The sequence below is a fragment of the Cylas formicarius genome, unplaced genomic scaffold, assembly GCF_029955315.1.
Source record: "Cylas formicarius isolate icCylForm1 unplaced genomic scaffold, icCylForm1.1 PGA_scaffold_9__14_contigs__length_23061073, whole genome shotgun sequence".
In the NCBI taxonomy this organism is placed as follows: Eukaryota; Metazoa; Arthropoda; class Insecta; order Coleoptera; family Brentidae; genus Cylas; species Cylas formicarius.
This window is the reverse complement of record NW_026844365.1, coordinates 10,883,242-10,899,970: the sequence shown is the minus strand read 5'-3', so window position 1 is coordinate 10,899,970 and position 16,729 is coordinate 10,883,242. Positions and strand designations below refer to the sequence as shown.

The 16,729-nt window shown below is 37.3% G+C and overlaps 2 protein-coding genes across 2 annotated transcripts; both read right to left on the bottom strand.

Annotated features, from left to right (window-relative positions):
- Positions 1–581: 581 nt before the first annotated feature.
- On the bottom strand, positions 582–3,044 carry LOC132707519 (cilia- and flagella-associated protein 100-like). Its single transcript, XM_060679411.1, has 7 exons — positions 2,755–3,044; positions 2,465–2,702; positions 2,185–2,417; positions 1,595–2,130; positions 1,325–1,547; positions 1,110–1,275; positions 582–803 (listed from the first exon to the last, which is right to left on the bottom strand). Exons 1-7 carry the CDS (start codon positions 2,974–2,976, stop codon positions 604–606), a joined length of 1,818 nt encoding a protein of 605 aa, XP_060535394.1. The 5' UTR covers positions 2,977–3,044; the 3' UTR covers positions 582–603.
- An 11,230-nt stretch (positions 3,045–14,274) lies between these two features.
- LOC132707104 (juvenile hormone epoxide hydrolase 1-like) lies at positions 14,275–16,060 on the bottom strand. The gene is made up of 5 exons (XM_060678791.1): positions 15,710–16,060; positions 15,042–15,654; positions 14,853–14,990; positions 14,566–14,794; positions 14,275–14,515 (listed from the first exon to the last, which is right to left on the bottom strand). Exons 1-5 carry the CDS (start codon positions 15,884–15,886, stop codon positions 14,320–14,322), a joined length of 1,353 nt encoding a protein of 450 aa, XP_060534774.1. The 5' UTR covers positions 15,887–16,060; the 3' UTR covers positions 14,275–14,319.
- Positions 16,061–16,729: the final 669 nt, after the last annotated feature.

The following is a 16,729-nucleotide window of genomic DNA, read 5'->3' as shown; positions in this document are numbered from 1 at the left end:
CATTGGGGTAAGGTGTTTCTTTAGTGGGCAGTAACCAGTCAAACCATTATCAAGGTCATTCCTTCATGATCCAGTTTAGTGTTTGACACTGATATTTCATGTGTCCAATTTATGGTTCAAAACAGACAAGCTAAAAAAAGCATCTACGTGGAACAAAAAGGCACACGAACCAACGAAACTTCTTGGCCTGTATCTACACACCGTTGGTGAGTCTGGTCGATCAGTTAAAGGCCAAAAAGGACCCAATTAAATAAATTAAATTTTCATTCACAATCACAAAAAAAGAGGAATTTCATCATATCAAAAAACAGGTTTCACAATATAAATTTTTGAGCTCAGAATTCTACAATCAAACTTATTATCCAATAATACGTTATCATTTGTATGGGATACATATTAAGCCTAACTCACGCATTGTTCTAACCAAAATTCTACGTACACGCTTTTGTTGTATCAGTTATCAGTGTTTAGGATGCATAATGGAGGTACATAAATGGACCCAATATCAAAAGGTATAACCTGCGACTGAATTTTTCAAAGAAAACAGTGGGCGGGTTGCCGCACACCCTTCTGTTCGCCTAAATCAGATTTTATTAGCCCAAATTAGCCATAATTTTTCACTATTTCGACTTCGTTTTTCTTGTTCTTATCGAAAACGTCGATGCCGTACTCCTTCGGGTCGTCTGTATGCGAGCAGAATTCCGTAAAATATTCCAGGTACTCCCTCTCGCTGTCCGTTAGCTCCCTAGGGGGAGCCACTTGGCGCGATCGGTGCGCCACCGGCGGCGAGCGCTTCTTGGGCTCTAAAAACGGAAGAAAAAACAATGCCCATTGAGCTTTAATCCTCCTCGACATTCAAAAACGGTGACAACAGCGCCAGCCTTACTCCAAACAAGCTACGCTTTGCATGTCAAACGAGCCCTGAAAATTCCCCCCGTAATCGAATAGCTAAAGAAGATCTCGACGGACCGGAAACTAGGTCAGATTACGAATCGCTGATGCCGCCATAAAACGACAATGATCCCCCGGGAAATGAAATATTCGTAACACGCCCGCGTTTAATGATCCGAAACGTTGTCCGTGTGTACGTTAGGGAGGAATTAGCATACCCTTGCCGCGCGGTTTCACGTACGGCTCCGCGAACGCTTTGTTAAGCTTGCGGGTGATCTGCTCGAGCTCTTGGTATTGCTTGGCGGCCTTCTCCGCAAGCCGCATCACCGTCATCTGCTCTAGGTAGTAGCTGCCTTCCAATACCGCGACTTCCTCAGCGGGCACCTGCAAACCCCCTGCAATATTTCCATTTGGACCCTACCCCCCCTCTCACCATGTCCAGAGAGAGCAGTTCGCTTCTGTACTTGGCTTCCACTGCGTTCATCATTTCCACCATGCTGAGGTTAGCGTCATTAGGTCCTATCCGCGTTTCGTACACGTCCTCGACGAACACGTGCAGATTCAGCACCTCATCGTCGACTATCAGTTTCTTGAACTCGTTATTGATCAAATTTAGGGCAAGTTCTTCCAAGTATTTGGCGCGATCCTCCTCCCATCTGGAAAGAAACCTACAGGCGTTCGTTTCGGCACGGAGATACCGTACAATATGCCTTCCTCGAGTCTGTCGACGATTTCCCGCAAGTTACGAATCTCTTCGTCGAACATCTCTTCCGCCCTGCTCATCCCCTCTTTAATTTGCTCGAGCGGCAGTGCCAGTTCTTCCGAGTGCAGCAGCGAGTTCAGATTCTGCATTTCCATAAACCTGAACACGTCGGCGAGCTGCTCCGGATCGGTAAAGTAGAGCTCCGGAGCCTCGTCCTCCATACATTCTTGTTCGAATCGCATCAGCAGCTCTTCTAAAGACATCTCCTCGTCTTCTTTCGTAAGTTGGTACTTTCCGAAAATGTTCTCGTCGGTGTCGTCATCGGTTTTATACACGGACAACCTCTTCGATCTTTTCATTCTTTCGGTCCTCCAAGCGAACGGACTGACCAAGAACAGGAACTTTTCGTACATCAAGCAGCCCCGCCATTTTTCTTCTGTATTGTATAAAGCGGATCTCAGAGCGGCGAATTTGTTGGCCACCTCTTTGTACTCTTCGTACTTTTGATACGCATCGGCCGCAGCTCTGTCTGAATCCTACAAACCAACAGCGGAAGAATTCCTCAGTACTCTGTTGCCGGCCAAATTTACCTGCAGCAGCTGCGTGGCCGACGTGTGATCGCGGTAGAGGAACTCCTCAAAAACGTTTACATACTTCTCGTAATTTTCCTTGACCGAGTCGATAATCTTTTGCTCCAGCAAGAGGTTTTCCTCGATCAACATGATGTCGTCTTCCCTGTATCCGTTTATAATCCTCGTCCTCAACGAATCCCTCACCGTGTTGATATATTGCTTGATGTCCAACTTATCTGGTATCGGCCTTCCTGCAAGCGACTATTAGCTGCTATCACATAGTCTCCTCTTAGAATACCTTCGACCGCTTTGTAATATTCCGGATCAATGTCGAGGATTGTCTTCATGCTGTCCTTGGGAGGATCTTCCACGTAGAGCCTGGCCAGGAGGTCCTTCTTGTGCCTTCCTCTGTGGCTGGGCTTTTGAAAGCATTTCATGTGAAGCTCGTTGATCCGGACATCGTTCCTCCAGGCTTTCGTCATTACTTTATGAGCAAATACTTCCAAATCTTTAGGATATTCAAAGGGGGACGGTTCCTTGAACATCAGCCAGTGCGTATCCTCAAATTAGTTATTTAGTAGTTCTTACCTGACGCAAATCTTTGATCTCTGCATCATCCAAATCTACGCCAGCCGTAAAATACCTTTTCTTAAGCTTGGAAACCGGCTTGCTGAATTGTACCTTCTTTTTTCTGGCCGGTATGTGAGCTCTGGTTAGTTTCGGCAATTTGGTTAGAGTGATGGTCGTTTCCGACTCGATCTGGTATTGGTCAGGTAGGGATTCCGGCTTTTGGGGCTCCGGGTCTGCCATTGTGAAGCACCGAAGGGGATAATCGATGCCAGAAAGTGACACGGAGTGACCTGTTTCTATGCTCTATGCTTCTTGTCAGTAGTTATCGACCAAACGCATAGGTGATGGTTGCCACAGAGACGAAGTTAATATGGAAAAATAGAGTTCGGAAACTGGTAAGATTGAAAGATTTGCAGCGCATAAAATTCCATTACAACGTTATGACATATGTCTTTATTGAGAAGTTTAAATAAAATTTTTATTTGTCAAAAATTTTGAAACGTTTGTTGAAAGAAAAACACTAGACTCCACACAATACAGGGTGTTTCAATAAAGAAAAAAAACGCTAATTTAGGAATTAGATTAGATGAATTTAGAAATTAAATTACATATTGTTAGTACTGTTAGGTTAACATCCATGTGTAACATCCTTCTAAAAGCAGTGCCACAAAATTGCATTTTTTTATTTTTGGAATGGTTGACGACGCCTAAATGAAATTTAGACCACAACTGCCTTTGGTTCAGTCAAAAAAGTTTAAAAAATATATTTTCTGTGGACTCACTTATTTTACCCCCGATTTCTTATATATATATATATATATATATATATATATATATATATATATATATATATATATATATATATATATATATATATATATATATATATATATATATATATATATATATATATATATATATATATATATATATATATATATATATATATATATATATATATATATATATATATATATATATATATATATATATATATATATATATATATATATGTATATATATAGTTCCCATATTAATTTTTTTATGAAAAAAATACATTTTTTAAACAATTTGTCATGAAAAATGTACTCTAATTTAAAGTAAAAAAATTGCTAGGCTCAGTATTCTCTCTGGGAAATTTTCGACTTTTATATTTACAGGATCATTTTCTTAGTGCCTTCCACACTGAATTAAATGTTACGTTATCTTTCCCTCTGTATTTGTAGCTTTAAGATAGATAGATAGATAGATAGATAGATATTTATTTCGCTTTTCGATACTACATATAACACATATATGGGTATATTAAGCACGTCATATCACATTAAAATACAGTGTTTAAACAATACATTTAAAAAAAATCATCTACTGAGTTAAGAAATGTGTAAAAGATGTATTCAACTGATTGCCAAGTTTTATAATTGTTTTTTGTTTTTTTTTTTTTTTAAGATAGCTAGTCTATTCGTATCCTTTTGTCTGTTGTTTGTACAATTTGTACATTTGTATTATATTGTGTGGTAAAAAATAATGTAAATTTGAAACACCTAGTATATTAAGAACTTATATACTTACGAACTTATACACTTAAGAACTTTACACCCTATACCTTTGTAAAATCTTTGTTTATTGTTTGATTTTGATAATTTTTTTGGTTAGATAGGTCTCTAAAAAATGCACTAAAACCTTGTTTTGCTTCAACCTAAAGTCATGGCCAACTGAGACTATTTAACAAAAGAGAGAGAAGAGAAGTACTATTTGATAATTTTGATTTGATAAATTTGATTTTGATAATTCCCTTTTTGCTGGATAGATCTTACTAAAGAGAAATGAAACGGTTTCTTCATATTGCATCGACTTAAGTCTAAATATGTAAACAAAATTAAAATATAAGTTAGTGAGTTAATTATATTTAATTTTGAGAAATTCATTAGTGACTTTCAGTGAAATCTATCCAACAAAAAAGAATTATCGAAATGGAACTATAAAAAACTGCTTAAGCGAGGTACCTGCGATATTTCGAGCATCATGTATTCCAACTTCATGGAAATTAGTATAGTTAGGTTTTATGTAGTCTTGAATAAGAATTCTCATTATTCTTAAAGAAATCCTTCTCGATATTTGACATCAAAAACTAGTCCCAGTTAGACATGATTTCGGGTTGATGTAATAAGAAACATAAGGTTTTAGTCCGTTTTTAAGAGATCAAAAGTAATCAAAGATTTTACAACGATGTACAGCCTTAAGCGGAACGCAAGCGATATTTCAATCACCCTGCATTAAAAGATTATAAAAAGAGATCAAAAGTAATCAAAGATTTTACAACGATGTACAGCCTTAAGCGGAACGCAAGCGATATTTCAATCACCCTGCATTAAAAGATTATAAAAATTGGTATCGTTGGGTTCTAAGTACTCCTGAATAAGAATTCGCTATTTTAAAAAAAAAATCTAATGTTAATTAGTCTCGGTTGGTCATGACTTTAACAAACACACAAAAAACCAACCAAAAAAAGTAACAAAATCGAACCATAAAGAACGATTTTTACAAGGGTGTACCGTGATAACATTTTAATTGGCTGTAACTTATTTTGTTTTTAGAGATATCAAGGTAAACAAAAAAGCAAAATGTAGGGTTAGTAGCCAAGTTTTTTCCAAGTGACGGATATCACTATCAATTTTCTGACATCTTATTTTTTTAAATATAATATCTTATTCCGATTACAATGATGTAACACACTTTCTATTAAATAAAATTAAAATTAAATAAATAAACAAATAAAAATATGTTTATGTTTGACATATTAGTAAACAACGTTGATGGTTGAATTATTGTCAATGTCATTATTGTTAAAATGGTTTTTCGCGAATTTAGCATCCGTGAAAGGAGGGATATCATATACTAGAGTATATGAAGAGACAGGTATTTCTCGGGGACCAATCCACTCACAAAAATCCACATAATACAAATAATAATTTTTTGAAAAACATTTTATGTTCTGATAAAAGTTCGTTCACTACAGGAAAGGGTTGTAATAGACAAAATACGCGATATTGGTTTTTAAATAATACTAGACAAATACACGAAATAAAAACCCAGGGGTACCATCAATGTATGATGTGGTGTCATAGATGGGCATATTTTGGGTTCGATATTTATAGATTAAAATCTCTTAGAGCACCAAATAGAACAATATATATAAGATTTACCCCTAAATATATCAACGCTGATGATGATATGGCAGCAAGACGGTGCCTCTCCTCACAATGTTGTGCAAGTTAAAAATTTTCTTAACGTGGAATATCCCAATGGTTGGATAGGGAACGGCGGAACTATGGATTGGCCAGCGAACAGCCCTGACTTAAATTTAATGGATTTTTTCTTTCGGGTACACATAAAAAATCAGTTAGGAGACAATCCGGAAGCGTTACTAAATGGAGTGCATGAGAAATGCGTTCGGGTAAATGGTGGTCACATACACCAGTATTTAGAGTAGTTAAAGATATTTTTGCTTTAGTGTGCCTTGTTATTTCTAGTGTTATTGTTCTACTTTAAGTTGTAAATAATTATTGTTGTTGAAGTCCGTCGTGGCACTATTGAAATTATATACAAATTTCCAACTCTCAAAAACGAGTGGACTACAATATAAATTAATCTGAATAAGATATTCTATTAAACTGCACGTCCGACGTTCGTAACGAAAAAAAAATGGCGGCCCTCCACCCCCTATCGTTTTGCCGTAGTTTTTTTTCTATCGAACTAACTGATCGCATCGCCAACCCGCATACGTTTGATTTCTTCTTTGTGGTCCATACGTCTGGCGTCGAAGAAAGCAGTGGGTTCTCGAGAAATCGACTGTTTTGCTTTTTATGTACATCAAAGACCCACCTGCAACAAACTCGTTCTCTCGCGACGCATAGACAGCGTTCCGTAAGGCTTGTTTTGCGTTCTAAGCCGAAAATTTTGACGAATAACTTTTCCTGTTATTCTTCGGGTCGTTTAATTGCCCGCATTTACTTTTACGACTCTAGCTTCAGCCAAGATTTACGAACAATTAAGCCGTTTATGAATATGATTTACTGCCCGGATATTTATTGCTCTGCTCGCTTGTTTGGTCCTTTCAATTTTAACATTTATATGCGGGTCGAACGGCCTTCGTTTGTCAATAGAGATTTTTTTTGCTGTGACCTCACAAATACACGTCTTGTCAATTTAAAGCGAAAAATCTTTTTTCTACTCCCGTCTGTAAAATAACCTAATTACCCACCGATCTAGCGTGCGGGAAGCGTCACTTTGCCACGTCAGTTTCATTTCCCGTGAATCCGAGATTTTACCGCACGGATTTGGGAGCAATCGGATGTTTTCGGAGATATTTCCCACGCTTTGAATTTTGACGTTTGTCAATTCTGACGGTCATGTCAGTGAATGTATTCGTGTTGTTTTGCGAAAATGTAACCAAAAACTAACGGTCGTAGAAAAAGTATAGTATGCAACACGTTCGGTAAACTTTTTAACTCACTCGTTTATTAAAAACTCGCTCCGCTGCGCTCCGCTGCGCTCCGCTCGTGTCAAATAAACTCGTAAGTCAAATGGCGTTTACCACACTTGTTGCATAATATACTATTTACTTCCGAATATAAAATAAAAACCCAATATTAACAATTTTATTCAATTATAATCAAGGAGCCTTTGAACTATCTAAAGTCAAATGTCTGTCTGCGGCAAATGTCAAACACAGTAAGTTTTGTTGTGAAGTCGTTTGTGAAAGTTTCATTTGTGTATTTGAAACTATCACGACTGAACTATTCGGGGACACGTTTAAAGTATAAATTTTTGATTTGTTTATACAAATTTAAGAACATAGAACAGAAAGAATTTATTCTGATTCATTTTCAGGGGAGATGATGTCACTATCAAGTCCTCAGCACAACTTCATATTTAATTAGCCTTCTTTAAAGGAAACTACTTAAGACATAAAGCAAATGATTTACGAATCTTATGTTGTAACTTTGACTCATTTTGGAATAAACATACTCACATTTTAGTTATTATCTGGTTAATTTTTTAAAATCGAATGACAATTATACCTCACCGCATTAACATAGCAGTTGATTATAAATGATGCTACAGAAATTCTATACATATTTTTTTCACACTCCAAGAAATTTAATTTCGGCTGTAGGAACGCGAAAGAGGAATAGAAAAATGTGTATGTTTTATAATAGTGTTGGCAAAAACGTCTGTTCAAGCAACAAGTGGGGTAAATGGCATTTGACTCACGAGTTTATGTGACACGAACGGAGGGCAGCGGAGCGAGTATTTAATAAACTAGTGACTTAAAAAGTTTACCGAACTTGTTGCATACTATACTTTTTCTACGACCGTTAGTTTTTGGGTATATTTTCGCAAAACGACACGAATACATTCACTAACATGACCGTCAGAATTGACAATTCAAGGCGTGGGAAATATCTCCGAAAACATACGATTGCTTCCAAACCCGTGCGGTAAAATCCCGCAAATGTCCGAAGTAGCTCGGATCCGTGGGTAACGAAACTGACATGGTAAAGTGACGCTTTCCGCAGGCTAGATCGGTGTATAATTAGGTGTTTTACAGACGAGAGTAGAAAAAACAAGTTTTCGGACCTTACTTAACTTGTTACCCAGAGCAGCAGAGTAATGTAAGTATTACGTTCAAAACGTGCAGTTGTATTGGTTATTTCGAGGAAAAACCTCCACATTTTATTATTTATTAAAAGTGACAAAGCTAATACCAAAATCTCGGGGGACCTGGCCCACGTTTATCCGAATCGGTTCAGATTGCTGGCCTTTCGGTGAAAGTTTTTAAAATAGACGTAGTAGAATTTCCTATCCGCGCTTATGGGGTATCTCGGGGTGTCAAAGGGCAATCTTCTTAATTAACAGCTGCGCTCGCATCTGTTTGCGTATGTCTAAAACCGAGAACCCAGATAGGCAATACAAATTGGTTGCCAGCGGCGTAGTTGTTTAATAGGCAAATACGCAATAACAATCGCCGAAAATATTTTTTTCTACTCCCGTCTGTAAAATACCTAATTACGCACCGATCCGTCAGTGTCGTTTCCCACGAATTGGAGCCACTTCGGACATTTCCAGGATTTTACCGCACGGCTTTTGCAAGCAATCGGATGTTTTCGGAGATATTTACCACTCTTTGAATTTTGACGTTTGTCATGTCAGTCAATGTATTAATGTTGTTTTGCGAAAATGTTCCCAAAAACTAACGGTCGTAGAAAAAGTATGCAACACGTTCGGTAAACTTCTTAACTCACTCGTTTATTAAAAACTCGCTCTGCTCGTGTCAAATGAAGTAGTGAGTCAAATGCCGTTTACCGCACTTGTTGCATAATATACTATTTCAGGTGTTTTTAAATATGTTCTCTTAATTCAAGGGAATGAGCGTAGAATAAGGGAACACAATAATTAGTTAAATAACAACAAACGTTGTTCAGATTTTCACAGAAATATATTTAAATGACAGCTGTTTCGTCAACACCGTGCCTTTATCAAATGCGAATATCAAACGGTACCGATGTTTATAAATACAAAACAGATAGAAATTACTTAATGGGGGGGATCCATTCAAATCCAGTTGGTCATTAAATCTCATCTTATTAATCTCCATAGCTTCTAGTAAATTTAATTTTCTACATTTTGAAACAGTGTGTAAAATATCGAAATTGCCGTCAAAATTGTGTTTTTCTAAATTTAAATGTATAGCGTAATTAGAATCTGAACTATTGTTTTTAAATGTTCGTCAATGTTCATTGATACGTTTTTTGCAAAAGTTTGTCCAATATAAATCTTAGAACATGATCCGCAATTTAATCTATAGACTCCAGAATTCTGGGATCTATTAGATTTAGATTTATTGTTTTTAACAAATTTTCCTAAGGTGTTATAGTTTTAAAAGCAATTTTGAGGTCACATTTCTAGAGATGATCTCAAACTTTATTACTAGGTTCTCCTGTGTATGTTAATGTTTTAAAACCTTGAGATTCAGTAATAGACGTTTGTTCTTATTTAACTATTTTAAATAGATTTTCATCAAGTAAAAGCCACCTCAGTACAACACAATAATTAGTAAATTCAGTAATGATTGAATAATATGTGGGTGACGAACCAAATAATCAACACTGCTTTACAGACAATGTACAAGATTTTTCGGCATTTTGCATATGAAATAGTTGAAAATTAGAAATTATTAAAAAAATTATCTTTAAGCCCCAGTTACTTGCGATTTGTAATCACTACAATGTTATAGTCGATTCAACAAGTTCAAATAGGTCGAATTCGATATAATGTAACGCCGCTATCGTGAAATTTGGTTTTTAAAGTTAGTACTTTTGGTTAGTTTGCGAAATTGTCAGAGACTGCCTTGATTTTCTGATTTTTTTGTATCTATAAGTTGATTAGATTTTTTTTTTCAAGCTAATATCTATTCTTTTACATTGTTAACAACAGATATAAACAAGATCGCTTTCGAAAAATTGTCGCAGGGCAGGGCTAGCGCGAAGCACCTTTTCATTATAAAAGGGAAGAGCTTCGCGGTTTCATGTGGTAAAGGGATGCATTGATTTTCTATCGTGCTCCTGCGGACCGCTGTGGAACTTTCTCAAAATTGATGTAATTTCATTGTGCAAACACCCTGTATAAAGTGTCCTTCACAACTGCTCGAACTTCAAAGTTACGGCAAACATCGGTAAATATTTAAATTTGCACCAATAATAGCGTTGTCGAATGATATTTTTTCAAATATCTCGCGCCCTGTATATTTGACGAAAATTATCGCATCTGTAAGGGTTTTTCATTTATCATCAACAATTTACCCACAAAATTGAAAATTTTTAGGATCTTTTAGATATTTGCCTATAACCGACACACCCTGTACATGATTCATACAATGTTCGAAGTAGAGGTTATAGCCCAGAATCTTCCACGTTTCCTGGTCCAAGAATTTCTTGTAAATAGTAAATGGTTTCCGAGAAAATAAGTTTTTTCTGAAACCATGCAGTGCGCCATAATTAGCCAAATTTTTTACGATTTTTGATTTGCGGCTAACATTGAGTCTGTAAAAGAACAATTTTCTGCCTATAATTTAAAAACCCTGTATACAATCGAAAAAATGCATGAAATAAATGTTATTGCACTGGATCTTCCGCGCTTGCTGCTAAAGAATTTTGCCGGTCCGGTGAACGATTATGGAGGAAAACCTATTTTTCTGGAAGCTAAATTTACCAAAAAAAATTTCAATAATTATTAAAAAATACTTGGTAAAATTTGATGGCACCCAATTTCTACAGTTTCAATGTGGACACGAACTTTTACTTCTCTGCTAAATTTGAAGTTGATATCTACAAATTTAGGACACTCAACACATTTCTCATGTAGCATGGACTATCGGGAACACCCTGTGCAATAGGTAAAAATCTTAAATACAAAGGTTTTTGTTATCTATTCGGGCTATATCGCAATATATAAGAAAGTAAGACATTTTTCAGTTTTTACACACGCGATTTTTAATTTTTTTAGAATACTTGCTGACTCCCCAGCCCCCCCATTTTCAATAGGTTCCGTCACGGGGCAAAGCTGCATATATGTGCCAAATACGAAGTCGATTGCTTCAAATTTCGGACACTTATCGTGTTTCATAGCAATGTCCAAAAAACAGTAGAAAATCGCGAAAAAAAGATGGATATAGGCGCCGGATCAGGGTCATTTTAATAGGCTTACGTGCCTTGTGGAGGGTTAAAAATGAGGCAAATTTAAATTTTGTAGCTCCAACGGTTCGAAAGTTATTCAGGAAAAACCAAAAGATAAGAACGAAGAACGGACAGGAAAAAGTTTTTTTTTTTCGACGGTGATCATTTCTGTACCAACGGCGATCCCATAGGACCTACCAATACCGAGATATAAAATTTTTATACGAGCGTAGATACTTTCGAAAAATTCGATTTCATCGATTTTTGAAAGTAACAAGTGGGCCAAGAAATATGAAAAAGTGAAAAAAAAAGCGAAAACTGTATACCTAGTGTCATTAATAATCTAGCAGCTAAGATACTGTAATAGTACTACAGAACACATGAAATAGCTAAGCGGGAGCTAAACACAAACTAACTATAATGCTAACTTTTATTTTTATTTTATATTAAATTCTATAAAAAAGCACCTTTCCATAACTATTAGTTGGATCCCCTAATGATAATGTAACCAAAGTAGGTATGCATGCAATTATATGCTTGGGTATTTTTTCTCACTCATGAACGAATTATCTTTTGTTAATCACATTGCTCACTAATTTAAGTTGATAAATTATTATTATTGCTACTTGAATGTCAATATTGATCCCAAATTATTTTTGATGGTTTGAGATTGAAACCTAAATCTTCTTATCACTCTTAATCATAATTTGTTTTGTACAAATGAACGTTTTGACTGCTACTGTGAATTGAATATTAGCATCAATTGGTCACGACGCGATGACATTTTAACACGATATCTTCTCCCTTGAGCTTTGCTCTTTATCTTTACTTCTGACGTTTACAATCAGTACAGTATTCGTTACACTTTAAAATTTTCCAGTAACGCCACTGACCCCAATTTCTATTTTCAAATCGAAGCCAACCCGCGGGTGCATCATGTGCCGCCGGAACAATTCATCAACAGATAACACCGAATCCCATCGGTTGCCAGACAGACGGATGACGTATGGAGGGTTGCTATTCCTCTGACGTCAGGGCCAAAAAAGCACCGCCGCCGATGTGTCGCCTGACAGATTAATCCGATTTCCCAACGGTTCGAATTTGTTTATTGCCGTAGGTAAAAATTTCCAAAAAAAAGTGGAATAGCACGCGAATGAAATCTAGTTACTGTACGAGTAAACAACGCCAAGCGGTTAACCGTATTTCGAGATTTAAATGTAACGTGCCTAGCAGAATGCGTTCCGTGAGAGCGGTACACTTGATTACAGCTCTAATCGGATGTTGTTGTAAACTAACCAAAATTGGTCTCTCGCAAGGTTCGAAATTGCCTTTGGAAAAACGCGGAGGTGGTTTGCTAACATAACCTAACTAATTTAAGCCGTATCTGTTGTTTTTAATAAACAAATGTTTTTTTTTCATTGGAAGGTTCAAGAATTATCTTCAGAAGAATCAAGACACAAATAAAAACAAGAAGCCTTTTAGTTTGTTAAAGTTGACAACGTCACGATCGCGCAGGGAAGTCAGAAAATTGCAGAAACTTAGTCAGCATCTTGTAACCATTTTATACTTAACAATAAAGCTTGAAGAAGTTATTACAAGTATTAAAATACAAATATTATAAAAAGAGAATATAAAACAGATAGAAAACCAACTTAACATGGCCATGGACAAATCTCCAAGTTGAATTGTCCAAAGTAGTAAAAATCGAATGATATTCTGTGGCAATTTGATTTTTTGTTGACTCAAAAAGCACGCTCCCTCTCTCTCTCTCTCCAACCCTTACTCCACCCCTCTCACCCTCTCTCACTCTCTCTCTCTCCAACCCTCTCTCCACCCCTCGCTCTCTCTCTCAGCGCAAATTATAAGGTAAATGGAAATTTTAAAAAATTTTTTTTAGCAAGTAAAAGCAAAGCAATATTTTAAAAAATGATTTTCTACAAATATCTAGGGCCCATACTCCACGTACGTAAACAAATGATAAATATTTTACATCAGAAGAAGACTATTGATGCTCTAAAGATTCGCATCCTTAAAGACTATGTCTTGGTGAAAAAAACTAAATATAAAACTACGACGCGCTTTCACCAAATCATCAATAAACTTAAAAATTTCGCTTTCAACTTGATTTAAAAAATATATCTAAAGGCTCTTATAAGAAACGTGCAATTTACATTTAAAATAATGCTAAAAAATAATCAGTCTCATGATAAAATTCCGTGGCAAATATCTTTAGAGAGAACCAAGTTTTAGAAGATGGTGTTCTAAGAAAAACAAATTTTATCATAATTTTAATGTTACTTTAGATCTTCTCATCAAACTTTATATATCTTTTTCAATCAAGAGGCATTTTTTAGTGCACATTCCGTTTTCAGAAATTGAAGGCATTGGTTCTTAAAATGAAGTGATTTTTGAAATTCGCATTTAATTTGGTATAAATTTGATCTCTGGCTATGACTCATGGTTTTCGAGTAAAAAAAAATATTTTTTTTACTCTATGGCTTTAGACAATTGAAATTTAATACCAACATGTTATTGGGAACTTTCATTTAAAATTTTTTGATTCTACTCTCTCTTTAGAACTGTAAAAGTTTGTCCCTGAAAACCTATTCTGTGTTGGAAAAGAATTACGCAGATAAAATCAGGAAAATTAACGTTTTCTCGGAAACCATTTTCAATCATTACCAATATAATTAAAGTAGCAGAAATGCGCTCTCGCCGAATTATCAAGAAACCTTAAACCATACGAATGTATACAATCAAAGGAATCCATAGTAAGTTGAACGAAATAAATAGAAACGTATACCAGAAACGGTTTTTTATTTCGTAAAAAAATAACAAAAACCAATTAAATCAACGTCTCGACGAAGTCGTAAACATCTTTGGCGAGCAACGCGGGTACCTCGAACGCAGCAAAATGACCGCCGTCGGGGTGAAGCGTGACTTGGGTCAAATTGAGGTACTTGTCCCTTAAGACGGATTCGGGAGTCAAAACGATTTCATTTCTAAAACGAGCGCACGCGGCTGGAATTGTGACCGGTGCCCTAAAACACAAATATTGTCGTCTCTGTCCTGTCATCTATGCTAGACTTACTCATCGAATTCCAATGTGGACTTGCTGAAAAACTGCGCGTACAATCTCATCGACGTCGTGGCAGATCTGCTCACCCAGTAGATCATGACGTTGTCCAGTAACTGATCGTAGGTGAACTTCTTCGTCAGCCCGCCGTCCTCCAAGTTCTTCCAAGTCGAATCCGTCCAAGTAATGAATTTCTCTATGATATACGCCGCCAGACCGACTGGACTGTCCCTTAATCCCACACCTGAAGCATCAAACCCATCACCATCATCTGGGTGGTGGTATCTTGGATTGTTACTTACCTACTGTATCCGGTTTGGTGGCCTGGATGTGGAAGTAACCCATCTCCAGCAGAATGACGTTCGTGAATATCTTCTGAGACGGAGGATAGAACAACTCGCGCTCCTGCTCGGTGGTTAAAAAGGATGGAAAAAGCGACCCTAAACGCAGTAAATTGCACCCTGTCGTTTGGCTAACTACTAGCTACTCACCCAAAACCCAAATCTTGAAATTTGACACCATCTTGTTGTTACTGCACATATTTGAATGCACTGCGAGGACTTGGTCGGGGAACTGGATCGCCATGTGTTGCACTATGAGGGCTCCCCAATCGCCTCCTTGTATATAATACTTCTGGAACCCGAGACGCTTCATGAGGTTCTTAAAAATCACCGCCATTTCGGGGGTGCCCAATCCCGGCTTAGATGTGCCCTCGGAGAACCCGTAACCGGGCAGAGATGGTGCGATGATTTCGAACACCACCTTCCTACCCTTTTGGGGTGTCGTTAACAGGGGAATGATTTCGTAGAACTCTCTGACCGACCCTGGCCAGCCATGCAGCAGAAGCAGTGGTACCACCCGCGCTCCTTGGACGGCCTTAGGCTTCACGTGGATGTAGTGGATTTTCAATCCTTGAATACTAGTGGTGTACTGGGGGAACTGGTTTAGAAATTTCTGTCGCTCGCTCCAGTCGTACTTTGTTTTCCAGTGAGCCACGATTTTCTCCAAAAGTTTCGTATTTATTCCATAGTTTTGCCCTACCCCCTCCAACGGAGGTTCGAACGGTGGAGCATGCTCGAGACGATAGCGGAGATCGTTGATGACCTGCGCGATGGCGGGGAAATGTTGACGATGTCCAAGAATTACAGAGGGAACTTACCGATTCGGATACGTCTATCTTAAAAGGTTTGATGCCCTTGTCTTCCTTGCTAGGGTCACCCTTACCCCACCAAACATCTCCTAACTTGGGCACCGGCACCACTTTGTTGCTTTGGATGTATAAGTAAGCCAGACCTCCCAGGATCAAGCCTACAAAACCCAACTTGAATAAACCCATTTTTTCTGAATCCACAACTCGAAAAGGTTGACACCGATTTTGTTATGGTTGAGCCGGCTAACCGAGCGGTGAGCTAGCAACAAGAAATTTTTATCGTATTTTGATAAGATTACTGAGAAAACAACGACGTTTGCTCAAGTGAGTGCCAGGCCAACTGCGATACCGACAGCGAAACGAAATAAAGTACGGAATACACATAAACAAATTAATTAATCTTTGACCTTGGGATCCGACGACGATCGTGCGTGCGGTGAGTAGAAACACCAGGAAAAATCTTTGCCGTTGGTGATTTAAAAAAAAAGAGATTGCGACAATCACCCAAACCGCTACCTTCCTTAGTTATTTTATTAAAACAATTACAAGGGAAATATTCCTGAAAATTGCACAGGGTGAGGCAAAATTATAGGTACTATTTGGGATATTAATAAAAACCAAACTACATAAAGCAAATATTTTTTTTAATTATTTTTGAAATGTACATTTTATGCCGTTTAGGAACTTTATTTTTTAAAAATGATGAATATATTATAAGCGCATCATTACCCGATGGATTATTTCTTGGGGAATTGAGGCAATTTCTTGGACGATGTGTGAAATCTCTCGCTTTCAGGCAACCCCCAAGAAAAAAATCGCAAGGCGACAAATCAAGCAAACGTGGCGGCCAGCCAAGATCACCCCGTGAAGATACCAGTTTGTTTAGGAACATTTCTTGAAGAAAATTTAGTGACCGACGCATTGTGTGCGATGTAGCACCATCCTGCTGGAACCTTTGATCGTTCTTCAACTCGTTCACTTTTGGACATCCATCGATCTCCGTCGACTGTTACCGTTATTCCATCTCCT